Genomic DNA, 25,863 nt, shown 5'->3' with positions numbered 1-25,863 from the left:
TGGTTTAAGTTCTGCCCTGTTTTTACATTTTGCATTAAATGGATTTTTCTTACCTGTCCAGTTCCATGTTTACGCAGTGCTGGAAGCTTTTCCAGCTCACAAACTTGGAACAGAGGGAGCATAAACACCCAGCAGAGGTAAGGAAGCGCTTGCTGACCGGCGATGACAGCATTCCCTGGCTTCCACTCCAAAGTGAAATGACTTCACTTTCGGAAGAAAATTTACAACCTGTTCCACACACCTTGGGCAAGATCATCTAGTGCCTTATATGCTACTTGTCTTTAAATGATAAGTGAAGATGTTGTTAAGTCATGCACTTGTGCTCTTGGAGTTCCACTTTTATTTTACTTCTAAGAGCAGATACAGAGCTAAGGGGGCAGTCATAGAGCAGGTGAGGCTGTGTGCTGCTTTTTCTTCCTTTCTGCACTTAGGCACCTTGTCCCACCTTGTTCCTGAGGCCTGCAGTCATGCCATCGTTTCAGTAGAGACCCTCAGCTAGAGAAGCTGCTCATTTTAATGCCACCGCTTATCTTGTGATTTCCACTTCCCAGGAAGTGCAAAGCAGGCTATATAAGCCCCTACTGTGTTTTTAAAACTTTTTTACTTTTTTTTTTTTTTTTTGATTCAACCTTAAAAAAACACCCTTTGGCTGCTCATGCCTCTGGAGAAACATCCAGCCCTGCAGACAGCTGTGGAGAGATGTTTCAGGAACCCCCTTTTCAGCCTCTCGAGAAGGTGCAGAGGAGAAGGCTCCTCTGCGTTGCCCAGGCTGAATCTGCACCCTGAGCAAGACAGACTTTTGTACAGATCCCTTTTTCCTYCCTCTGTCAGGCAGCAGCTCTTCCTCCTCAAAGCTGCTATCATAGGCTGTTTTGGAAGTACTTTATCTTTACACGGTTTAGACACTATTTTTGTACCCAGATGACTTGTGCAGATAGTGGGTAGTTGCAAGGTGATTTGTTCTGTATTGTCAGGCTGTTTTCCTTTTTCCCCAATATGCTGCCATTTCTGATTACTTGACTTCCAGTTCCTTAATATTCTTATCATTATTCTTTCCCTTAAACTTTACTATGCTTATGCTCAGCCTTGGTGCTATWAATCATGAGTAGGAGTGGCAAACTCTGTTATAAACTGTAATTTCTCTTCCTTATATTTTGCTTTTAGGTTGTATATTTGAATAATGAGGAACATTTTCTTGCATAGACTGGAGGGGAAAAACTTCTAAACATCTGCAAACTTTGGTCAGAATTTCAGTGAGGAGGCAGAAATAGGGAAATATTTGTTTTCTTCCTTCAGAAAAGAATTTCTAATATACTCAGATTAAAATGCCATTGTTAGCTTAATATGTAAATCCCTGGTTTTGAAATTCTTCATTTACTGTTAATACCCCACAGTATTTGAAATAAGGTAGAGCTATTCCTGTTCTTCTAACTGGAAAACATAGCAGGCATCTGCTCAGATTGGATTTCTTCTGCAGAGATGTTGCTTATAAAGTGAGATTTTTGGTGTTGTTTTTCACTTGCACATATTTTGCTTAGATTTTTCTTTAACTTGCTTTGGTAAGACCATCATAAATGCACATAGGAAAAGCAATAAAAGCCTTGTTTTTCACTCTTCTCCCTCCACTGCCAAAAAGGAGCTTCTACCTCTTGTATTTTTTTTAACTTATTCCCTTCCAGTCTTGTTAAAGATGTCCTCCATTATAAATAGTAGTTTATCATCTTTATACTAAACCATAATTCAAAATCCAGGCCAGTATCTGTGATTTAAAAAAAAACCAAAACAATAAAACAACAATAGCAAATGAAAGTTAGTACTGAGCTGGTTTTGCTTCTTTAACATCAGTTTCTTCTGGAGCCCTTTGCCTATTCTTAGACTTTCTGAATTTTGTTTTCAACTTGGTTCACTTTTGAGCATGTGCAAAAACCTTCAGTGGGACAAAGAACTGGAAACACAGAAAGGTCTTTTAAAGAAGAGTTGTTGATGACTTTTTCTAGTTGGAATTTTTGCAAGTAGCTCACTGAAATGCGCTAAAGAGCTTGTTTTGCTTGGAGATGGAATGTCAGCTGGGAGTAGCTCAGGAGGAGATAGGGACAGGATCATGGGAAGGTGCTGGGGACAGAGGGACCCAGGAGGCTGCTGCCCTTGATGTCAGCTGGAGCTGCCAGCTGGGTGCAGGGCCTTGATGGAACCAGCTGAGGAGCTTTGAGACAGGGCGCTTGTTTCGGTTATGTTCATTCATATGGACATAATCATATTATGTTGATGTGGAGCTGCTGGAGAGAGTCCAGCGCAGGGCTACGAGGATGATCAGGGGCCTGGAACATCTRCCCTATGAGCAAAGGCTGAGGGAGCTGGGCCTGTTCAGCCTGGAGAAGAGGAGGCTGAGGGGGGGGGACCTGGTCAGCGTGTATAAATACCTCAAGGGAGGCAGTGAGGAGGACGGGGCGGCCTCTTCTCAGTGGTGGACAGCGATAGGACTAGAGGAAACGGCCACAAGCTGAAGCACCAAAAGTTCCACAGGAACTTAAGGAAACATTTCTTGACAGTGAGGGTGACAGAGCCCTGGAACAGGCTGCCCAGAGAGGTTGTGGAGTCTGCTCCTCTGGAGATCTTTAAAACCCGCTTGGACGCAGCCCTGTGCCACGTGCTCTAGGTGACCCTGCATGAGCATGGGAGTTGGACTCGATGACCTCTGAGGTCCTTTCCAACCTTAAGCATTCTATGATTTTGTGGGAGACTGATRTAGGAGCCTTAYACTTAATCACTTCCCTCTCTCTTGTAAATGAGATGTTGAAAAAAAGGTTTAAAATATTTCATCTGTCAAATAAAACTGCTATTAAACATTCATTTATGTTTAAATGAATGGACGTTGAATGAATTGTTCCTGACCTCTCTAGATTCTTCTGTGACCTTCACATTTGCCCTGCCTAAGTGTCTCAGACTGAGCTGTCTAAGGAGCCGTAGTGCTGGATTCTACAGCTACGGAGCTGAGGCCCCAGCTCTGGTTTTCCTGAGCTCCCTCTTGGCTCTGACCTGGGACAAGAACCCCGAATCCCAAGCCCCTTCTGTTGGACCATCCTTCCCTGCAGCACGAAGTTCAGCTCTTTGGTGCTGGAGGGAATTTGGTCTCACTAGAGCCTTCCAAGAAAGAAGCTCTTTTGAAGTGAAAGTTATCTTTGTAGCATGTCAACTCCAGCCTGATTTATCCCAGGAGATGCACTCTTGCTGTGCTGCTCCGGGGCTGGAAAAGCCTCCCAGAACCTACTTGGAAGGGCAGCTGGAAAAGCACAAATTTATGTCTCTTGAAAGAAAGGGAAAACTGCTAATTCTCTTCATCCGGTCAGTGGGGAAAGAGTTTGCTTAAAATAGTTGGGGKGTGTGTGTGTCCTTTCTCTATTGCTACTTTGAGTATGTTACTGTGTGTGTAAAATATTTCCACGAGCACAGGAAAGCGGCGATTAGTCCAGTTTTCTTGATTCAAACTGGGAGACCTCTGCCCAAATTAATCACATAACAGGGGCAGTTRTTTGTGTGGTAGCATCTCCCCTGGAGAACGAACAGTGAATTTGCACTTAAGTTGTTGCAGGAGTTGCCTGTGTGCTTGACGGCTCCTCTGGATGGAATGGTAAGATCCGCTTTGCGATATCCTTTACTAATAGAGGTCAAGAAATGGGAAGGGTTTCTACAGTTTGTCAGCACTGACTTCCCCGCCATCCCTCCATGCTGCCAAGGAGATCTGGATGCCTAATTGAGCCTCTGCAACCCTCTGCAGCAGGAATTTTCCAAACTGGCTGGCTTGTAGCGAGGAGGGAAGCATTGTCTCTTCTAATGCAACTGCCTGGTGTGGCATTTGCTTAGGAACTGTATTTACACAGTTGATGTTGAAATTATCTGTAATCTGCCATGACTAYGTGTTCCTGAGATAGGCTTTTGTCTTTATAATGTGGCAAGGCATAAATTTAGAAGGATGCCTGTTTGGTCTCCCTCTTGGATGCCGTAGTGCGGAGATGCTTTCCCTGACATGGAAGAAGTTGCAACTTGAGAATTTCTTCTGTTGGATGCTTGAAGAGCCGCTTTCCCTGGTGGGCCCGTGGGCGGCGAGGGCTGTCGCTGCGTCGCGGCAGCTGAGGACATCAACCCTGGTGCTCCCCTTGGCTGTAGCTTAGGGGTGGTGGCAAATACCGGGGCAGATGCTGCTGGTCGCTCTGAGGAGGGAGGAGGCAGGGAGGACCACGGGGTGCCTGTGGCACAGGGAAGCAGTGAGGAGCAGGGCAGGAAGGCTCGGCAGCCCAGATCCCCTGTGGCGCTTCTACCTGGGAAAGGTCAGCCTGTCCCCGATCCCTGGATCGGCCGGCGGTGCGTGTGCTCCTGTGCTGGGCTGCGGGGCCTTGGAGCTGCTGGCTGCGTGGGGCCCGCACTCGTGGCGTTGAACCGGCCTGAGCAGCACAAAGGTTAACAGTGTGAAAGTGGGAAAGAGCTTTCCGTGACTCATTACAAGGTGTCGGGCTGATGCAATGCCCTTCAGGTCTGACGTTCCCTTTTTGCCTTTGTACCTTCTTGCTCCGGAGCCTTGCAGGCGCCGCAGCTCCGTAAGCGCCTCTCGCCGGCTCCCGAATGCACCCTTCCCTGTGAGCACATGGGAGGGATCCGTGTACCCCAGTCACACGTGAGCCTTCACATGCCCTGCTCCCTGCGGTTCCCTGGAGTGTCCGCAAGTCCTCGGGAATCCAGAGCCCTGCTCCTGCTGCTGACCACGGGGTCAGTCCTGCCGAGCCCCCAGTAAGGCTGGGCTTGCTTTTTGGTGTTGTAGGTTATGAGGTGATGTGAGGCGATGCAAGGGACGTGCCAAACAGCGAGGCTGTGCTTGGACAGCAGCTGAAGGGGAGCCAGGGAAGGAATTTTAATGCACTGCCTTGCTTCTCCACTTTTTCCCCTCCAAAGGAATCTTTTGTTACCAAGTGTATTTTTAGTCTTTTTTTCTTGATCTGGTGGGCATTTCATTCATGTTGTGCTGAATGCACTGTGCCTTCAGTTTTCGGGAGACTGATGGCTGTGGAAATGGAAACAATTTCCTTAATTGCCAAGGCTGAGGTGAATGTTATTACCCTTCAGGCTGACCTGAAAGAACCTTTTTCCTTCAGGCAGCCTCAGCACCAATTTAGCCTTTGATGTTTCTTACCCTCCTTTCTAGTCGGGAAGGAGCCTGTGTTGAAAAACACGTGGAAATTTTTCTTTAGAAATGATTTTAAGTAGCATAGTTTGTGCACTCTGCAGATGACAGTTGTATTCTGAATTTCTGCTTTTTAAAGGTGCAGCATAATTTACAGCTTGCTCTTATTTCTGTTTGCTTTAAAATTAGTAGTGCCTTCTGTATTCGGGAAGCTCCAGAATAGATCTTTAACTTCTAAGTATGGGCTTATGTATGTTCCTAATGATAAATTTAGGAATATACTATTATTCCTCTCTATATGGGTAAGTTAACAGTTGTGATTTACTTTCTTCCATATATGAGATTACTGGCCTTCCTGCCAGTAAGGAACTGACAAAGGGAAAAAAATGCAGGAAAAAAATATAGGTGGAGTTTTTAAAAGGCATTATAGATTAATAAAGTAGGATGGGAAGAGAGATGCTTAGCACTCCCCTTTATTTCATTCCATTCTTTTCAGTTATAGAGGATCTCCTCTGATAGATTACCCGGTAGTATAATGACTTGCAGGATATTTTACTGCCTTGCTTTGCCTTATAAGTGATCCCGGGCTCATTCACGTGTTCCTTCTCCCTGTCTTTTTTTCCCCATTTCAGCTTAGCCGAGTGTTGCTTCTGCCTGTAGTCCGCACTGCTCACCAAGGCAGAGGGTTTGTCCTTCATGCCCAAATGCCTGGGGGGACATGCTGAAAGAAAAGGAAACAGCAGAGATGAAAAGGAAATAATGAATGGAAAAACCAAGAGTAGTAGTYCAAGAGAGGAAGCAAATGTATGAATGTGCCTTAAGTAAGTTAAAGATTATTTTATCTTTGTGCCATTCGTGGTTGCTTCAGGCAGAAGGAACACAATGAATTCAGTAATGAATGTATGTCCAGAGCCTGCCTGCATATATGCTGGGTGATACTTAGAAGTTACAGAGAGCTTTAATCTTGCAAGCTAGAAAAGGAGTTATTTCTATCTCAAGCAGAAGTCTTGCATAATATACATTTGAGAAACAGGAAAGAGTTGGAAGGCATTATTATTATTATTTTATTATTTAARTAAGGTTCAGGCTTGTTTTTAATATCACAATATGGCAAAGATGACAAAGGTGTCATGTTAGAAGTCAGATTTGATGCCAATATAAMTGGTTGTATTAAAGCATAATAGGGATTTATTCACAGGTAAAATGCCTTTTCTTGAATTATGTAACATTCAAGAGTGAGGTCTCATTCACTTTTTTTTCTCCCATGTGTGCTGTTCTAAAGGCACCGTGACAAACCCAGYTCACTCTTTATGTGCTAAGTGCTATAGTGCTTAGTGCCAGGTGGGCAAGGCACGTTGTTCACTGCTGCTGGTCCGGGGTTTGCTTGGGCAGGCACTTGGAGTGAGGTGCTCCTGTGCACTTCGAAAGGCTTCAGATATTTTTATGTTGAAATCCACCATAGATGATACTGTTCTGGTGTATTGAAATAGCTGGAAAAATAGGTTTTGTGTTTTTTCACCCCTGACGTAGGGTGGCCAYGTGCATTTGCAGCCATGGGGAGGGACAAGTCTCAGTTCTAGAGTGTTTTGAAGGTGTAAGAGCAGGGCAGCCATGTGGGAGATGGAGGTGGCACCTCCCTGCAGGAGAAATGACCTGCGGATGGAGTGGCCAGCAGAGAGGCTGGACAATGTGGTAGTTGAGGTGGAGTGTGAGATGTCCTCGAGCTGGTGCTTCCCATCCAGGAATGGGATGTTGACCAGGGTGTGAGCAGGGACTCTGCACCTTGTTGCCATCCCTGGCCTCAGAATTCCAGTCAGATGAGGCAGTTTTAGCTGTCACACAGAGACACCTCTGTTTTATTGTGTCCAAGAACATTTGGAAAGAGGTTTCCTTGTTGTTGTTCTTGCTTTTAGCTATGCTCTTTGTAGAATGTTGAGCTYGATGAGTTCAAGAGATTTCTAAAAGGTGCTGCAACACTTGCCCAAACGGGCAGCAACACTTGCCTCGGTGCTTCCATCCCCAGAGCAGCACCGTTTGGAATTCCAAATGCATGAGGTGTGTGCTTAGTAATTAGCGGTGGAGTCTGGAGGGCTCCCAGCTTCAATTTATTCTCCAGTATTGCTCATGTGTTGCAGGAATGCAGCTTCTTTGATAAAGGATGTCCATACTTCAGAGTTCTTGTGATTTTATGTTTTATCAAGTGGCCTAGACTATGGGATGACGTTATGCTAGAATTTGAAAACCACCTATCAGTGAAGGAATACTCCATGAATTAGAAAGGAAAACGGGTTTTGCAAAGGTAACAGAGCAGTGGAACAGGCTGCCCAGGGAGGTTGTGGAGTCTCCTACTCTGGAGGTCTTCAAAACCCGCCTGGATGCCACCCTGTGCCACATGYTCTAGGTGTGCCTGCTTGAGCAGGAAGGTTGGACTAGATGATCTGTAGAGGTCCCTTCCAACCTTAAATATTCTGAAATATTCTGAAAGGGATTTTTTTGGTCAGTGCATTTCACAGTGCCTTTGTGTGTATATAAGTAAAGAATGTGAGCCACAATAATATGGATGAGTTTGCTCTGATGAGACGTAGAGGAGCTATGTGCTGTTTGTGCTAAAGCATCTAGAATGCACCCGTTGGCAAAGGCATCAAACTCTGGCAAGGCAAGTTTTACATTAGCAATAATTTCTGTTCTGCATTTGGAGAAAAGAGGGAAATTCACTTCCACACCAGCATTTGCTCTCCCTCCAAAGGGAGAATTTCAGAATTATCCAGGCTGGAATGTGTCCATCTGAGAGTTTGAACAGGGTTGGCCAAAGTGCCCTCCTGGTTGTTGGTGTTGAGACCATGAGGATGACTGGATGAAACACAGTGCCCTGCCAAGATCATCAAAGGATGAGTAAGATGACTCAGGTAATGATAGACCTGTCAGCCTGATGTTTGCTGTGGCCAAAATAATGGCAGAGCTGACATGGGTTTTGTTCAATAAAGATTTAAAGGATGATAATGTAGTTGCTCGCAGTCAGTATGTGGCTATGGAAAATAAGATCTTGTCAAACTAATGTGATACCTATTGTTTTATGAGATGAAAGTTTGACTGATAAATGTGTCGATGTCAAATGCTGATTGAATATACTTAGGTTTGTCAGACATTTGACTAGACTGTGCATGACACTTTGATTAGGAAATATTATAAGGATACCAAATAAAAATGGCATATGTTGAAAGAATTAAAAAGCTATTACTGAATGGCTTTGAAAGGTTTCTGAGATATCACTGTAAATACGGGTTTTGGAAAAGCACAAAGAGGATTTGCAGCTCTCCTCTCCACTGGGTGATGTTATGGTAGATATCCATCTCATCAGCATGCCCTTAATAAAGTCTAATATAGAAGGCAAAGCGACTGTTGCTCTCGTTAGATCAAGACATTTGGTCTGTCTCTTTATGGATACTTGTTTTTTTTTCTCTTTTTACCAGTGACAGGTTGCACAAAGATGACACTGAATCAGGCTGGAGCTGTAAAACATCCGTGTTCTGTATGAAAAGATGACAGTATCGCCTCTCTCTCTAAACCATCCCATTGTCTTTTTTGTCTTTTTGAGCTGAACATGCATTGAACAGATATCTCTAGCGGGCAGGCCACAGTGAGGGGAAACACTTCTCCTGAGAGCTTCCAGCTCATTTAGAATCTCTCTGTGCATGCGAGCAGCACAAATGATCATTTTGGTAACTGGAAAGATCTATTATGCTCTACCTGCCCACACTAAATTTTATCTGTCTTGGTCTTGCCCATTAGTCGCATTTTATTGGCTCCTTCTGGAGTTTTGATTCACTCTCCCCACTCCTTAATTTCAGGCTTTCCAACTGAGTTTGTGTTGCAGAACCGTCGCTATCCATCCTGCTTTCTTTGTAGGCTGGTTTTTTAATAATAGCTGTAATGTCCTTTACACTGCTGGTACAAGGGACTCCGCTCGATTGAAAGTAACCACCCCTCTTCAAACGGAAGCAAATATTGTAAATTATGTATATTTGCAGACAGTGTTTTTGCACTTGTAGCCACTGAATTGACAGCTATAACTTGTCTTCTGTGGCCTTAATAAAGCATTTACTGCTGAGGAAGGAAGACCTGCTCTTTGGCATTCGTCGGCGTCACACAGGGAGTTGTGAGTGCTCAGTTCTCCTCTGGCATGAGCTGCRGTTGGTGCCTGATGGATGGTGTCCGGTCTCAGCGAGGCAGATGCAATGCAATGCTGAATTACTGCAGGAGGTTCGGAGGGGAAGATGTTTTCTTTTCCTGTAGGCATTGATCACAGCGTGTAAAAGCAAATTCTGTGGATGAATTATGAATGTTGGGCTTGTTAGACCCCGCTTTTCACAATTAGCCTTGAAGAGTATCCCAGTAATTGTTTATTCTTTGAAACCGGCCAAATCTTGTTGTTATGTTTAGAAAYGGGTCGTAAGAAAAACTGGCTGTTGATGTCAATTAAAAGGATGAGCAGCCACSTCCTGTGGCTTGTGGGGCGGGCGCCTTGCCGCGCGGCCTTCGGGCTGCCCGGCCCGGCTGGGAACGGTGGGTGCTGAGGGAGCCGTCACATTCCCAGGGGAAATGAGCCCAGTGGCCCCTTGAACCTGGGACATGGGTACAGGCCCAAAGCAGAGCCCGAGAGAGAGCGCCGGACGGGCACTGGGCTCCCGGGAGGGTGGCCGGTGCCGGTGGGAACGTCTGCTCCCGGCRGCCGCTTGGCAAGGCTGGGCAGCGGGAAGGCCCCTCGTGTCTGAGCGCGACCGTTTAGCTCTGGCGAAACGGCTCTAGGGGGAAAGCAACGGAGGAAACACGTACTCAAATGGAAATGTGGTGGACTTAATGATAAATTGCCTTTTATTTCTTAAAGAGATCTTTCAGTTGTATAGTCACTTGAGTTGTATACTCACTTCAGATATGGGTTTTTTTCCTAATTCTCCCATTGTGACTTGCATTAAGGTCCGGCCTTTAATATCCAAAGCATTACAAACAGTATCCTGATGGACTCGGAAGAGCTTTTCTCTTAGTCTTTGCATTGGAGGCTCAGCAAGGTTACACTTCATTTACCTCCAGCAGGTTTGCTGCAGGGAGCAAGTCTGTTAAGTGCTGCAGAAAGGCTATCCAGCATTCAAGAGCAGATAGTTCCATGCCAAACTGAAGGCACAAGCACCATTTCTTTGGACAGGTAGAGGACTGGGCAGTCAGCAGAATTCATGGTACATGATGTACCTGTACAACTTTGTCCCACCAACCCGGGTGTACACTGCAGGCCTGCAGCTTTGCGGGAGCCCACCCTCTCCTGAGAGTGACTTAACTGGTGTAGGAACCTTCTCATGTTTCCTCTAAATGTTATTGTTTGTTTTCAACTTGTTTGACTTTGTTTTTGCTTCTGTTTTTTTGGCTTCTTCCATTTGTTCTGTTGGTGTTTGTAGGTGTCACGTGAGAAGCAAGGCAGTTTTAGGCCTTAAGCCAGCTCGAATAGATTGTAGAAGATGTGTCTGTCTCCTCTAACTTAGGAGCCTGAGCTTAGGAGCTGGGCAATTGTGTGGATGTTTTAAAATTGGTGGAAGGATGAACCAAAGTTAAGTTAATGTCACTTAATCTGAATCAAAATCATCTTGCAAAGCATGGTGAGGAAGGGTGTTGTGTAAAGCTGTGTCTGCTGAGGGCCCCAGGCCCCTGGTTCATATCTGGGTGTGGAGAGAGCGGTAATGGTAGTGAGGACTGTGTCCACGTGGGCATCCAGGCTGCTCGGATACACGCCTGGGAATAGGGAGGTTTAACAGCGAGGGCTGACGTGATTGATGACTTCTTTGCCAATCAGAGGTGATGTTTTATCTCTGGTTTACACCGGGAGAGGAAATTCTATGGAGATGTTGTTATAGGAAGTAAATTGGGATTGAGTGACCTTAATTTTGCTTTATCCTTTCATCATTTTTAAAATGTACAAATTTGACACTGATCTTGCTTGCAAAAGGGGAAAGCCTTGGCAAACCAGAGGAAGATTAGTGAGGCCGAGGGGCAGGAAAGCTTGGGGATTGCTGTGGGTGGAAAATACAGATGCTTTTTGAATCTCGGGAAGGGACTAGCAGGGCACGGGTGACCCTGCTGACCCAGAGGTTTTTCTCACACTTGTCTTGGCTGCATCCTCCTTTATTTTCATCTGCTGTACCCAATGCCTTTACTGATGTTTTTGTGGCAGTCAGCTTTTTGCAGGCTTGCCTGGGAGAGGGATGTTTTGCTGCAGACCTCAGTTTCAAGTCTGTTGTGAATTCTGTCCTTGTGGTGGAAAGTATAAGGGGGAGAACCAACAATAGACAATTATATTGGCAGGAAATGAAAACTGCCTTGTGAATGAGGAGATATTGGCCTTCTCTCCTTTTCCATGGATGCAAGGAACAGCTAGGAACAGGCTCCTGGGTGTGCTGCCCTTGGTGAGGTTGGACTGGTTGGCAGCTAAAGGGCTGCATTAAGCAGCACTTAGTCCTGTGCAAGCCAGGGAATGTGACTAGGTTCACAAGCTGCTCCCTTATCAGTCAGGAGTCAAATGATCCAGAAGAGGAACAGAGAGTTCCTCGAGAAGGATCATTGGAAGCAAGACAGCTTTGCTAATTATGTTCTCGGATTTTGTTTTCCCGTCAGCGGAATGCTGCATGCAGATGTAGGCGGGTGCCGTGGGGCGGGCAGCGCGGATCGCTGCTCCCAGTRTTCACGCAGGGCCCGGCAGAGGCTGGCGCGGAGGGGCCGGCGCCTCACACGGGCCTCGAGCCGGAGCCTCTCCGTCACCTCCCGGCCTCCCTCCCCAGCAGCAGTCGCCTGCTTCCAGCCTTGACGCCTTCCTGGGGGATTTACCCAAAGGCCTGGAACAGCCAGAGTACTTTTGTGCACGCGCTTTTGATCTTCTTCTTCTCTTGTGCCCCATGCGCCACATACCCAAGGGATTTTACCTCCTGGGACACGCCGTGGGTATGCACAGGCCCACGCTGCGGATGGTGGCGTTGGTATCCTGCCCGCCGCTGGTTCTCCCCCTGCTGAGGGCTCTCCTCGCCAGCCGCGTGGCTTAGGCTCCGGCTGGCTGTGATCAGTGGGAGGCTGCKCATTAGGTTGCCTCCCAGAGCCTTTCTGTGTTGGGATGGAGAGATGAGAACCGCAGCCGTTGCTACTAGAGAGAAGCTTGCTGACGCTTGGGGCAAGAAGCACACGATTTGGCTAGGGTTGGGAGGGCATGGATAATGAGGTAAGCTGGGAGCAATAGGCCCCCGAGCCTCTTTCCCTGGCACCTGCACACAGGCATTTGTACAGGGCTCGGAGGTCTCCCATCCACACAGCAGTGTCCTGCCACGATGCTTCGCCGAGCAGCCCCCTGAAGAGAAAGGAGGCGTTAGTGCAACTTGTGTGGGTAGGGGGTGGCTGTGGCTCAGCTTTGGGGAGCCCTTCCCTCACAGGTAGGGACTCTGTTTTGTCCAAAGATTAGTGAGCTCTTCTTTTTTCCAGTTAAAACAGAATGAAAAAATATTGCCCCGCTAGGAAGCATCATTGTATATTTGTAACTAGAAGTATCCTTGAATGTTTTTCTCTCTCCACTAGGAGCATGCAGATGTCTACTGGAATTTAATTTCTCTGCAGCACAGTGGGGGTGGGGACAGAAGCAAAGTAGCCAGAAAATTATGGTTGCTGCAGTAAATAGCAGGCAGCTGCTAGTGACCTGTGCTGACTGCAGAGCTTATTACGTCCCATCGGCGCATAAAAAAGCTGCTCAGCAATGCCAGTCTCTGGCTGACCCCTGTTTGTGCTGACAAACCCTGCAGTTTGGGGGATCGATTCCTCTTGCAGGTGGGCATGGAACACCTTAATGGAGGGGAAAAGAGAGGAGACAGAGAGAGGTGTGTGCTCAGCAGCAGCAGCAGCCTCACCTGAACTGTGTACTATGCGGAGGCCAAGGCCAGGAGGCCGGGGCTTTGGCAGCCTCCCACAGGGCCCCCTGGGTACTCGAAGGGGCAGCGGGGRGACGTTGCTGCCAAGCGCAGCCTACGTTGTCGGAAGGGGGTCCCGTGATGAGGCTGGTGCTGGGAGCAGCCTCTTCCCTCTCCGCGATGCTGGCGGAGGCCCCTTTGGAGCAGGACGCTGGCGCTGTCCCTGCGCTCGGCTGGCACAGGYGAATCCAGGGCGCTGCCTTCAGCTGCCRGGGATGTAGCCCGAGCTCTGTCCCTGCCAGCTCCGCTGGCATTCCCACTCGGGCAGCTTTTGCCAGCTGAAAGGGATGCGAGGGCACTCGTAATTCATGGTTGCCTGTGTGTTACCCCTCGAGGATGCAGCTGGCGCCTTGGCCCGGCGCGTTGGCCACGAGTGACTGTCCAGATGCGTGTCCCCAGAGGCAGCCAGGGCTGCTGGCTTTGCTGGCTACCCCGCTGCTGCTCTTGGGTGCAGGAGGAAAATGGTTCTTTGGCAAGGAAATTTTTACCCTGTGAGCAGCACGTTATTCAAAGCAGTGTTTCTGAAGGGGGTCCTGGCTSTAAGGATGAGGCAGTTCTTCTGTACTGATGCTTTTGAAGCTGTGCCTGTGTTCAGCATGTTTCCTAGGGGAGTGGCTGAGATAGCATTATTCCCTCCTCAGATAGAATTTATGATTTACTTTGTTAGCAGCAACCTCTCTCTAGGCAGTTTTCAGCAGAGGATGAAGATGCAGAATTTGCCTTTYGCTGCAAGAGCTTCCTTCACGTGTGTTTCCATGTGTGGATCCTGTTTCCATGGCACCAGCCTCGAAGCTCCAGAGAGGCTGGTGAGGAGCCTCAGCCAGCAAGAAGGCGCTGGGAGGCAGCCCTGATCCGCGCAGGGCTCCGACGGGAGGCCGGCACGGAGATCCGGGCTTTGGTGCCGACTGCTGCGTTGGATCAGCTGGCACGCAAAGCGGTGCTGGCCACAGCCCCGCGGAGCAGTCGCTCGCTGCTGCCCTGCGGTGCTCTTGCAAAGGCTTTGCTTGCTTGACTGCGTGCTGCTCTGCCCTTCAGCCTGGGTGGCTGGCTCTAGCAGGTGCCCCGGCACAGCGAGCTGAGCACAAGCACTGATTTTCCTGTATAAAGTTATGCATACACCAAAGTAGATATAATTTTGAAGGTATAGTCTGCTATTTCATGTCTCGYGGCCGAGCGTATTTCTAAGAAGTAGAGGAGTGTGTTACTAATGAGACTGGATAAAATAAACCAGCCTGCTGCTAGTAAAGGGGTTCAGGGTTGTGGTATTGCTCCTTCCTTCTTTCTGAGTGCCCTAAATAGGGGTAGGGTAGCATCACTTCACATTTATCACTGTTGAGCCTGTGTGTGTCAGTGCAGCCTTCAAAGGGTGACCTGGAGGAAGAGGATAGATGAAGGAAATGGAGATCTGTATAGTCCATTTGACTCCCATTCTTTCCACATGGCCCCRGGGTGGTAAAGGCTTAACTTTGGTTGACTGTTTGCACATGGACAGCCTTGTTGTTTCCAGACTGTGTTGCTCGGGAAGTGAAATTTCTGCAGAGTCGTTGCCTGCCTTGCTGCTAAGGGTAGAAATGTCATCRGTGACTGGGGTTTGAAAATAAAATGCTTGCTTATTGATAAAGGAAAYGGTTATCCCCCCTACCCACGTGCCTCAGTGAGGCTACTGCTAAAACTTCTTAAAAGTGAGAGGACTKTAGCCTTGACTTTTACATCCTACAAACTGCAGTTGTTTGTTTCAAGTTAAAATTTTAATTTCCTGTCGTGATTGTGGTTATCTTTCCCGCTGGTAAGCAGACTGTCTTTTATTCATTCATATTTCTTTTTCAGATTGCATGTGGCTCAGAGCATAATCTGGCAGTAGTTGGTAAGTAGCTTAATTTTTATATCAAAACCTGTCATGACTTTTTTCCTTTTTTTCATTTATAAGGAGCTCAAGATGAAAGGGAAATGTGCACCATAAATATACCGAGTGATTAAGGGTGTTGTGTAGAGTGGCTGCAAGGAAGAATATAAGCTATATGTGTTCAGGAAAGAATCACCAAAATTTATAATATAAATGATGACAAATGCCCTTGCTGCCCCGCACCCACAGAGGAGCTGACGGGTGTGAGAGCAGAGCTGGGTTGGGAAGTGCTGCAGCGTGTTTTGCAATGGAGCCATTGCAACAGTTCAGGCTGCAGATCCAGAGTAACACCTAAGTTTGAAGCTGCTCAAAAGCATTTTTGTTTTGCACGGAAATGTTCAATGAAAAGCACCTGGATTTCTAGGCTGAGRTTTGGAACAGTGTTCAAAATGGTAGTCTGTCTAGTTAGTTCCTTAGTGCAGTGCAGCTGCTGCAGTGAGGACAGAACTGGTGGGAAGCAGATGCTGGTGCTCGCTGCTGCTGCAGCAGCCACCACCGGCGCTTGCTGCCCCTTAGCTCTGGGGGGCACGTGCTGGGAGCTGGCGTTACTGCTGTGTGCTTGCCACTGCTTATTGCAACATGCTCAGTAAYGTATTTAACTATAGATTGGCAAGCGCCTCCTGAAAGGAGGTCAGCGTAATTATCCCCATTAACAGGTAAGGTAAGGGATGGAGAAAGGATCTATTAGATCCGTGGCAGAGCTGCGGGTGAAAGCAGGCTGCTCTCTGCCCTGTCCACCCTCGGCCCGCACGGGCTCTCTACATTTACCTTGACCAATGTTTTGGGATGTGATTTCCTTCACTTCTTCCTCAAGTGCAGTATGACAGGTCTGGGGGAAACGAGCTGTTTGGTATGCAACCTGCGGCTCCTGTCCTGCCTTCTGAACACACATTTATTTTACCTTAGTGTCTAATTAGTTGCGCTTCCTGTCCATTCTTTTATATTGTGTATGGTTTTCTAATTATCCCTGTAGAATTAAACCCTGTAGTGAACTTGTCAAGCTTCAGCTTAATATATGTGCCTGGCTCTAAGAAGAGCTTTTTGCCTTTTTCTCCCGGCTCGTTCAGTGTCACATGCCTGTGTTATTGGCAGGCCGGTGCTGCTGAATGTCGGCTGAAGAGCAATTTGCAGAATTACACTGCACTTCTTGCTGAATGGAAAAAGTGAAAGTGTACTGCTGGTGGATTCCTCTGGATTCCTCCTTTCAGCGAGCTGAAACCTTCCCTCTCTCTCTCTCCTTGGATCCTGCTCAGGCTTCTGTCTTCTACACCAGGCTCTCGGGGGGGMAAAAAGCAGGGGGAAATTCTCTAAGTTGCAGTAAACTGAGAACCTGGCAAGTATCAAGAGTTGTATGCGCCTGTCTAAGCCTTGTGCTACTCTCAGAGTCCAGTGGGAAAATTCTCAGTGCTGAAAGCTRCTTGGTTGTGCTTTGAACTACAAGAGAAATGTGATGGCCCTTTTTTTGACCCCGAGGACCTGTGATATGCTTTATCGCTGAACCGAATTTCTACCTGTACTTGGGAAAAACTTGCTGCTTTAGACCATTTTCTGGGAAGGTTTCTCTGATTACTTGTCACTGTTGGTTCCAGGCTGCCAACTGTTATATTCATTAACGATATCACACTGCTTTCAGTAAATATGATGACTTGAGTGTACAATTTCTTAATAAATTATCATTCAAGCAGTGTTTGTTTAGGACAACTGTATAATCAATTTCTTAGTTGGAAAATGCTTGAGTGGTTGCTTTCTAGATTGAAATAAGTGAAGTTCATGTGAAAGGTAAACTGAAAAGCCTCTGACTTTAGAATATTCAAGTAACTATTTCAGGCTGTGTAATACAGATGTGTGGTTTTTGCATGTTCTTTTAAGTAGGAGCTATATTTATGATTCACTTCACAAATGAAGAAGTTGGTCCAGTTATTGAGCTGACCACGTGTAGTGTCTGGTTTGGGGACTTGGTAGCAGCTGGGGTTTTTGCATGGTGTGCTTGACACAGTCTGCATCCATTTGCACGGCTCAGGTTTTCAGTTCCATTTGCTAGTGTTCTTTGCTTTCTTCTGGTGTTTTCCCCTTGCCTTTCCAACACGCGGCAAGGGAGAGGGCCCCACGTAGGAAGTGCTGTTCCGCAGAAAGGGCGGCCCAGCCCGGCGGCCTCCCCGATGGCCTCTCTTTTCACAGAGCTGCCGTGGGGAAGCAGTCGCCTGCCCAAGCCTGTCTCAGGGCAGGCACCTTCTCAGGCCTCATCTTAGAAACCCATTTCTGGCTTGGCAATAAATATGAGGCCCTTTGGAGAAGGGGTGGATTTGCCTCCTGAGGTGGTGGCCGGGACAGCCTGAGGGCACATGGGGCTCGGACAGCCTGGGCGGAGCTGCTGGGCTCCCGCCAAAGGGGCTGCGGAAGCCGCAGCCGGGCAGGGCTCCGGCCGCTCCCCGCTCCGGAGCGGCTCGTTGCCACGACACACCGGGTGACGGRCACGGCAGAGCCGCGTGCTGCGCCGCGGGTCTGATGTGGGGCCCTGCAGGTCTCGGCAAGGGAAGATCAGGGATTCTCTCACTTTTCCCCCAGCAGGAGCACGGGGGCATCTCCTGTGTGCACAGCAAGGGTCCTGGTGCTCACCCGGAGCCCGGCAGCCCGTTGCTTTGTCTGTAATGCCTGGAAAGCTGGTGCACAGTCGGCTCCAGCTGTGCAGGCTTCCCGGCCACGCCACGGGGGCCGTGTTGGAGCGCGGCCACTGCAGCCCTCATGGTGTTCCCCACTTGCTAACAGGTGCCCAGCAGGACACGGAGCAGGCAGCACCGCTGTCCTTTCCATGGAGGGTTACGTGTCGGCCTTGTGAAGGCTCCCTGGCAAAGCTCTTGTATGCTATTTAGCTCTTAACGTAGCTTAGGTGGCTAAAATAGCTCTTAAAATATAAACCACTTTGGTTATAGTCAGCATAAAAAGCAGCTGTCCCATACCGCTAAGCGAGCGCCCGTCCATGTCCACAGGAGTGCTCCCTGCGTAGCCAGGTGCAGGGTTTTGGTGCCACGTTGAGATTCAGCGAGCCTTGAGAGTGCGGAGCAGGTGGCTTGTGCCTCGTGCTGCTTCTCCAGAGACTGCTTCGTGCTCTGGGGAAAGCAATTGCTTCCCTGCAAGAGCAGAAGCTCKCAACAAACCTGAAACGGTTGGTTTCTGTGTTGGGCGAGTTGTGCACGCAGAGCCTCGGCCTCCCGCCTCTCTGAGCCTCTTGCCCAAGGGTTTTTGGAAAGCTGAGCTGCCAGSTGTTCCACTGGTTTGCAGCAGGTGGGGAGAGAAAGGCAGCAGCACTCACCTAGGCATCTGGAAAAGGCATCTAGTGGGACTAAAAAATTTCAGTTTCAACCAAATCRTAAGTCAGTAGATACAGCCACTGCMTATAGGGAAAAASGATATTTCACTGTGAAAAGCTAAACAGATYGTTAGGTAAAAGTGGGATCATACTGAGCATCCTGGAAGGAGACTCCCAAGTTGAGGGTAGGATGTGGCTGTGCTGTGTTTTGTGCTACCCGAAACAGTCTGGGTTTGCAGCCCCGTCTCGTCCAGGCTTGCTCGCGCTGGTGCTGCTGTGTGCTCTTGGGCGAGCCCATTCTGCAGGCCACTTAGTTCATTTCCCTCTTTTCCAGGCACGTAGGTCATGAAATCTTGGGGATAAAAGCTGCTTCTTACTGTGTTCTGGCATTGTCTGGCACCATGGGACCTGATTTTACTTATTTTTTATTTCTGTAATATARCTGATAATAGTTGCAATCATTTTCCTTCCCCTCATAGAGGCAATTATAGAATATAATTAAACCTGGTGTGTGTGTGTGTCTCTRTCTTAATTTATGTAATTTAGCATATAAACAGGTAATGTTTGTAATGAGATGTGGTGCTCATCATACTGTTTACAGTGTAGCATCCTGTAATATCCAGATATAGACCTGCCTGGGCTCTGAAACCATTGCATTTTTTCTATATGAAAACTTGTGGGTTTTTTTCCTGTACAAAAATGTTATTTRTACTTTGTGTCACCATGATGCCAGCTTTGTGTTGGTCTCGAGTTGGGCTCCCATGCACTAATGCTCATTTGATTCCTACAGGACGTCACACTGCATCCGTGGGGATAATTCTGTGATGCCGCAAACCCCACAGGGGCTTGGTACAAGGCAGGAGGGCGGTGTTAACCTGTGAATAGCCACTGGAGGAGCCAGTTGCCCTGGGAGCRTGGGATGCAACTGGGAAGCAGAAGGAGAGTGAGTAGAGTGCAATGTCCTGCAGGTATCTGAGCAGGGGGGTGATGCTGCACCGGCCTCTTAGAAAAATAATGGAGGGTCTAAAGACTCCTGAGAGCAAGAGCCACAGTACAGATACACGTGACACTTCATTAGTCAGAGGGATCAGAGCTATGGATACCATGTATTTAACAAGCCGTTTAGATTTTATGATGTTTGCTTCCTCATAGTGTTTAAGGGGAACAATTACTTTAAAGTAGACAAAAAATATCCAATATATGTAAGGTATATTTGTCTTAATTTTCTAGAGGGCAAACAGGAATAATGAAAATAGTCTCCTTCAGGAAAGGAAGGTTATAAGCTTTTTAGTTATAGGRTGGGACAAAGGAAGGAGAAATGATGAGTTTCAGGGAGTTACCTGGAGCATGTGGGAGAGGCTCGGAGAGTAAAAGCACCAGCACAGCTGAGGGTACTCGACAGTGCCACACATTAAGGCCTCAGCGCTGTCCTGCTGGGTAGCACATAAGTAACCTCAGYGGATAAATCCGGCGTCCCTATGTGTGACAACATCAGTGCTTAAATCTGGAGCGTGTCCTTCCGTGGAAATGTCATGCTGTAAGTTGTGGGCTGCCAGGAGGCAGGGAGTGTATTCCGGAGGGGRGTGTGTCCCGGAGTCCTTGCCGTGCAGCAAGGGGCATCGGGGCCCCGCTCCGGAGCGGCTGCAGCGCCGCGCAGCCGGGGGTCGCGGGCCTCTGTGCGGAGCAGCAGCCCTTGGCCCTCGGTGCCCAAACGCACCTACYTGCCCAGCCTCCCAGTTACCAGTCCCCTACGGGCGAATCGTACCGGCAGCTTTTTCCCTTCTGCTTGCTTTGTGGCTTCCTAACAGCACTCATCTCAAATGTATGTTGATTTATTTCATTGATTTGGGTAGATTTTGGGTTATTTAATAAAACAGAGGAAATAACTATTTTTCTTTATTAGATTGTGACTTGAGGTTTCCCACAAGTGCACATTTTGAGTTTATACGCCCARTTCTAGGATTTTACAGTGTTCTTTGGTCATGTTCTCAAGCTGTCCTCTTTCATCATTATGGCCAGAAAGATCTTTTCAAAACTAAAGCTGGAGACCGAGATGCCAGCAGTGGCACAGGCTGGAGGTGATGCTGTGAGGCTACCTATGAAGTAACGTGAAGCTGATGGTGAGGTAGGGGTGGGTGATGGTGCTGCTGGGACAGCACACGTGACCCTCGTGCGGCGGTGATCCCAGGCAGGCTGTTGGTGAGCTGAGGTGGGTGGGAAGTTGTTCCTCTAGCCTTCCAAGGCAAGGACAGATCCTTCTTTCCCTGCTTTAGGAGTTAGGATTTTAAAGTTGAAGGTATTGGGAATTGCACTAGAGAAAATCCTGGGGAATTAGCTGGCAAGCAAGATTGTTTTATTTAAAACAGCTATTCAAGCTTGCAAGCCCAGAGCATCCTTTCAGGGAAAAACAAAGTGTTTTTATTAGAAATCATTGGCTTTAGAGAGGCAAGTATCTCAAAAATGGTTAGGATGAAAAGGTCAAGCCAGAGATGAGAAGTTGGCCTGTTTGTAAAAAATAACTCTTTGCTTGGTGTAGGGGTTTTTTGAGCTTTTTTTTCTTCGCTGAAACACTTCTTTACCTCACTTCCATAATTAAAACTAAAAAATGCTTTTGAGCCCAGTTTCACTATTCTGCTCTTTTTACCTTTGCCTTTTGCAATCTTGGAGGAGCAACCAGGAGCAACCATTATTTCTGAAAGGCCTTTGCCTTATTTTATTTATGGGTATTGGTCTATGTGAGCAGGGCGAGAGTCAGAAGGGTTGAGAGCTCTGCTGAATGGGGCTTTCAGGAACATTTCACACAACACGTTTAACATTGCTTGTGAGCAATGAGAAGGGCTGATATGTTCATGCTAATGATGGAAATGAAGCAGGAAGCAGGTCAAGTGTGTTYGAGTTGTTCATAGCGCAGCGTCAAACAGAACTGCACTTAGCAGGAAGCTGAATGAAGCGAGAGGCTCGTGCTGCGCATCCAGTTCCCGGTACCCATCACTCTTTGAGGAGCAAAATGTATATACAGATTTGATTGTGATAGATATGGCAGCAGATGATCTAAAAACCTCTTGGTGTTGCTTAAAGAAGAGAGGAGGAAAAAAAAAAAAAAAAAAGCTATGACTTAGAAATAGTATAATGAGTCCTTTTTGACAGATTTCCAAGGCAGTGAGTGACTTTTTCCCTAGGCAAAGTGTTCTGGCCTGGATGCTCCCCCTCTACAAATCTAATGGAATAATTACATTGAGAAGATAATCTATAAGGTATTGATTCTGGCTTAAATATTGCTTGTATATGTTACAGCACTGATTTGCTAAATRAAATGTTTTCTAGGAAGGCTTTCATATCATGCCAAGAACTCATGCTATACTTTCCGTTTGCCTTTTTTCCCCTCTGCTCTGTAGCCCTCTATTGGAACCAATTGCTAGATTAGTGTAAAGTGATTATGATGGGAAACACTAGCCCAAGGCAATAGGTGCAAGAGGTAAAGCTGCCAAAACAGCTGATAAAGATGACATAAAAGCAGGCCTTAAATCCTGCTGTTATGCATAGGCRATGTCCACAGGTTGTTTTTAACTTAGGCTGGGCCTTGATTGAGGTTGCACCTGGGAAACTCAGGAATYGCATTTGTCCCTTTGTGGAAACACAGTTATTGCAATACCTGGAGCTGCTCCCGCGCCTGCCCTGAGCGCTTCTGCTCCCGGTGCCATTCCTGGTGCTCACGTGGGCCCGGGGGGACAGGTTCCCTGGGGGAATCTGCGAGACAGAGCTGATTCTCGGGCCTGGATGTGATGCAGCCTGCAGTGCTAGCGCCTTCATCAGCTGTCCTCAGCTCTCCCCTTGTTCGCCTTGTGAGGGGACGGGGCTGCTCCGCGTGCCCCRGGAGCGGCCGCCAGCGAGGCGGCCTGCAAGGCAACGCGCAGCCCTTGCCTGGCGAGGAAGGGCGCGCGCAGGCACGAGCCTTCGGTTGCTGCAACGCTGCGTGCTTCCCCTCAGCGAGGGGGCATTTCTGGCAWTCAGGAATTCTGAGTCGGATTTTCTGAATCCCATGGGCTTCCCACTTTGGACTTGTTCATTTTCATCGCAGGTGGTGCTCTTAACTAACCATGGGGGAAAAATCTAGCAAGACGCTTCACTTTTCATCTCCCTTTCCCCTTATTTAGGCGTTTTGTTATTAATTTTTAAAATATTTAAGCCCTGGTGACCTTGGTGACAAATGTGGTTGCCAGGAAAGTGAAGAGCTAAGCAGATGCTTTGCCCTAGCCGAGGCTGTCSTCGCTGTGCCGTCGGTTTTCACGGAGACCATCTGCCATCTTGCTGAGCTGAGGCAGCTCGGGCAACAGGCAAGGGGACAAGCGACACGAATCCCCAGCGGAGGCTGATTCTGGGAGCATGGAGGTAACTTGATATGAAAGGTGGCTTTGGCTTGGTCTGGCTTACAAAGTCGCTCTTTGGTTTGTTTGTTTGTTTTTCTCAGTTCTGGAGGTTTCAAGGTCGTTTTAAAATTGAAGGAGATGACAGGCATCCTGCAGCCTTCCATGGGTCCACCTTCCAAGTGAATGTACAGGACTATGTGATGTATTGCTGGTAGAAGACATGTATGTACTGAAGGGGAAAGGTTTGGCCATGCAGCCTCTTGAACTGGGTTGCGATATAAGAATGCTGATAGATATTACCTTTGCATATATATATATATATATGGTATTAATAAATGCTTACTTGCAACTCCTGGGAAATTTATTCCCTCCTTTTTTTTTTTTTTTTCTGGTAATAATAATTCATAGTTCATTTTTGTCCTGCTCTGCTTCCTGCTGATATACGTAGTAGATCAACTACTTCAAAACCACCAGCCCCTCTAGATGGGACTGTTTCAAAATTGCAGTTGTATCTAAATTCATCATGTTAATGGCCGCTTTACGTTGAGCGGGTAGGGTGATATATTATGGATGACAGATTTGGAGTATTCAGCCGTACTTCTGGCCCGTTCCTAGACGTGGATGTATACATTTAGGATAAAAAATGAGCACTTTGGTTATAACACTTTTGTCCAGGTGACAGGTGTGGGAAGAAATCACTGAGACCCCACTGGTCTCTGTGCTCACCATGAGTCATACCAGGTAGGAAGGGGGGCAGCTGCAAGCCTCCCTGCACTGAGTCCCTCTGCAACAGTGAAGATATTATCAGGGTTACCAGTTTCCCAGTTCCTTTTCTAATTTTTTTAATTATTTTTTTAATGAATCTGGCCAATTTTAGCTGTAATGTTTATGTGAACTTTTGGCCCAAAGGAAGGAAGAAAACACACACAAAAAGGAGGAAGAGAACACACACACAAAAAAACAAAACAAAACAGAAAACACACAAAAGCAAACAAAGTGAAAAAGCAATGCTAAAGAAATAGGAATTTAATGTCCTTGCTGTCTTGTGGGAACTCCCACCCCATTTCCAAGCTTATTTTTGGCCCTGCTACTCATTTTAGCACATGCTAATGAAGAGAGGCAGCAACTCCGTGCATCCTGCTTGCCCCCAGGCCTTGTGGGGCCCGGCACACGTGCCGCAGCAGTGGYCTGGTGCCCGTTTGTCACTCAGTGTCACACGAGTTCCTTCAGTCCGGACAGTGCGTTGCTGATGGAGCTGACTGCAAAGCAAGGCTTTTCCTAGAGAAATGCAGGACTACCTAAACTAAGGAGTTAAATGGTGCTGCTGTCCCTGCTACACTTATTGGATATAGAAGAAACCACTTAATGTTTTTTCTAAGCGCTATAGTAAAGAAATCCTGTTCTGTTGCCACGCTCGCCGTGAGGCGTGCGTAATACTTCTGTGTCTGCTGTGGGTCTCCTCCTCCTCCCATCTGCCGCCTTCTCACTCCATGGGAAGGAAACTCCATTCTGGCAAAGTGAAATGTCAGTGGAAAATGGGGAAGGCTTCCAAGAGTTGCTTTTGGACGAGCCCTGAAATCAGAACACATTTGTAAAATCCCAGCTCTGCGTTATAGTGCTCTCAATGAGCGGCACAAGGTGGAGGCTAATGCACAGTGGGATTTAGTCCCTCTGGTGAAGGACGTGCAGCTGAAAAGGAACACGGAAGGGGAGAGGGCAAAAGCACTTGCCAGGGCCCCTGGCGCTCGGCTCCTGTGCTCAGTACTCTGTGGTGCTTGTTCCTTGCAAGCAAAATAGCATGAGCACCAATTAAGCAGAGGGATTCCCACCAATAAATTAAAGAGCAGAAATGGAACAAGGAGCTTTTTCTCTACACGTTGAGGAGATGTTTCATTAAGGTTTGTAGCAGACACATGTTACAACTGCTCTGCAGTGGGAGATGGACTTGGTTTTACAGTATCCTGCTTCAGATATATTTCTTTTTTTATGAGCTTTCTTGGATTTTATGAAGCTGTTCCCTTCCAACATAGAGGGTTTTTTTTTCCTTTAAATCTTCTGATTTTTGTTGTTTATTCTACTTTCCTGACTGGCATAAAAAGTGATGAAGGTGAGATCTCTGTATCTGCAACTTGTGTGAGTTCCACACAAAGGTTTGGGTTTATCTGATGAAATGTCTTGTCTTCTCTTGTGCTGGCACCAAAGAAAGAAGCCAGGCAGAAACTGAATATTTTATCCTATGGCAAAGAGGTGATATCCAGTGTGTTAAATATCAGTGTAAAATACTCTACTGAGCTGTCAGAAGAATCTAACCTGAAATCAACTTCGGGTGACTATTTAAAGTGTTAAATACTGGACTAATAGGGTAGGAAGTTGACACGGGTGCAGCGCTGTAAAGCTGTAACTTGATGAAGTAAAATTCTTCTGCAGTTTAATGTATCCCCACTTGCAACATTCCCTGCCAGATGTGCAAAAATGAAAAGCATCTCTAAAGAGAGGAGTTCAATCAAATGTTTTGTACCCTTAAGCAAGCAAATGTTAACCAGAAATAGCTTCCATCAGATCACTTGGAGTAGATCTTTATGGGTACATTCTGTATCCCTAAATATAAGAGATTATGTTGAGGGGAAAGTGCTAAAAAAACTATTCAAGAGCATGTGCTATATTAGAATACTGTGGGGAAGCTAAACCTGATGAAATAATCTGTCTGTGGCTGTATTTTCCTTTTAAGCAGTTTCGTGGCTCAGAAGAGTTGGAGTTGAGCTATTAGGCAGTCCCCAGCAAGTACAATAGCTACAAAGCCCTGTGGGACTGTGCCAGATAAGTCTCTCCCGAAATGAAGTTCACTCGTTCCTAATCTAGTCAGAAGCCATCAGCAATTCATAAGCCTTAAATATAATGTAAAGGGTGGGTTTCGTTTGGAATTAATGAATCTTTTGTCACTGACAGCTTTAAAAGAGGAATAGTGTGCGTTAGTTGTGTTACTTCTCTGGAGAAACTCACCGTGTAAGCTTCCGTGGGGAGATACACACATGGGATCCTAGGGATCTGAGCCAAGCTTTTGAGATGTCCTTATGGTTTGTTTTTGGATGTGCTTGTCTTTAGAGGCTTGGCTTGTTGCGTGTTGC

General features: G+C 47.1%; 1 protein-coding gene across 1 annotated transcript in view; it reads left to right on the top strand.

Moving 5' to 3' along the window:
- The window catches only part of SERGEF (secretion regulating guanine nucleotide exchange factor), a gene marked incomplete at its 3' end in the record, with an annotated part of 103,344 nt that overhangs the window by 44,675 nt on the left and 32,806 nt on the right, over positions 1–25,863 (top strand). Inside the window, exon 10 of the mRNA XM_026044160.1 lies at positions 14,989–15,025. Coding sequence (XP_025899945.1) covers positions 14,989–15,025 — 37 coding nt within the window. The remainder of the gene's footprint in view (positions 1–14,988; positions 15,026–25,863) is intronic.

This window comes from Nothoprocta perdicaria, unplaced genomic scaffold, assembly GCF_003342845.1.
Source record: "Nothoprocta perdicaria isolate Ctin4 unplaced genomic scaffold, notPer1 scaffold_350, whole genome shotgun sequence".
NCBI lineage: Eukaryota > Metazoa > Chordata > Aves > Tinamiformes > Tinamidae > Nothoprocta > Nothoprocta perdicaria.
Note: the sequence above shows the minus strand (reverse complement) of the source record. Positions and strands in the feature narration are given on the sequence as shown.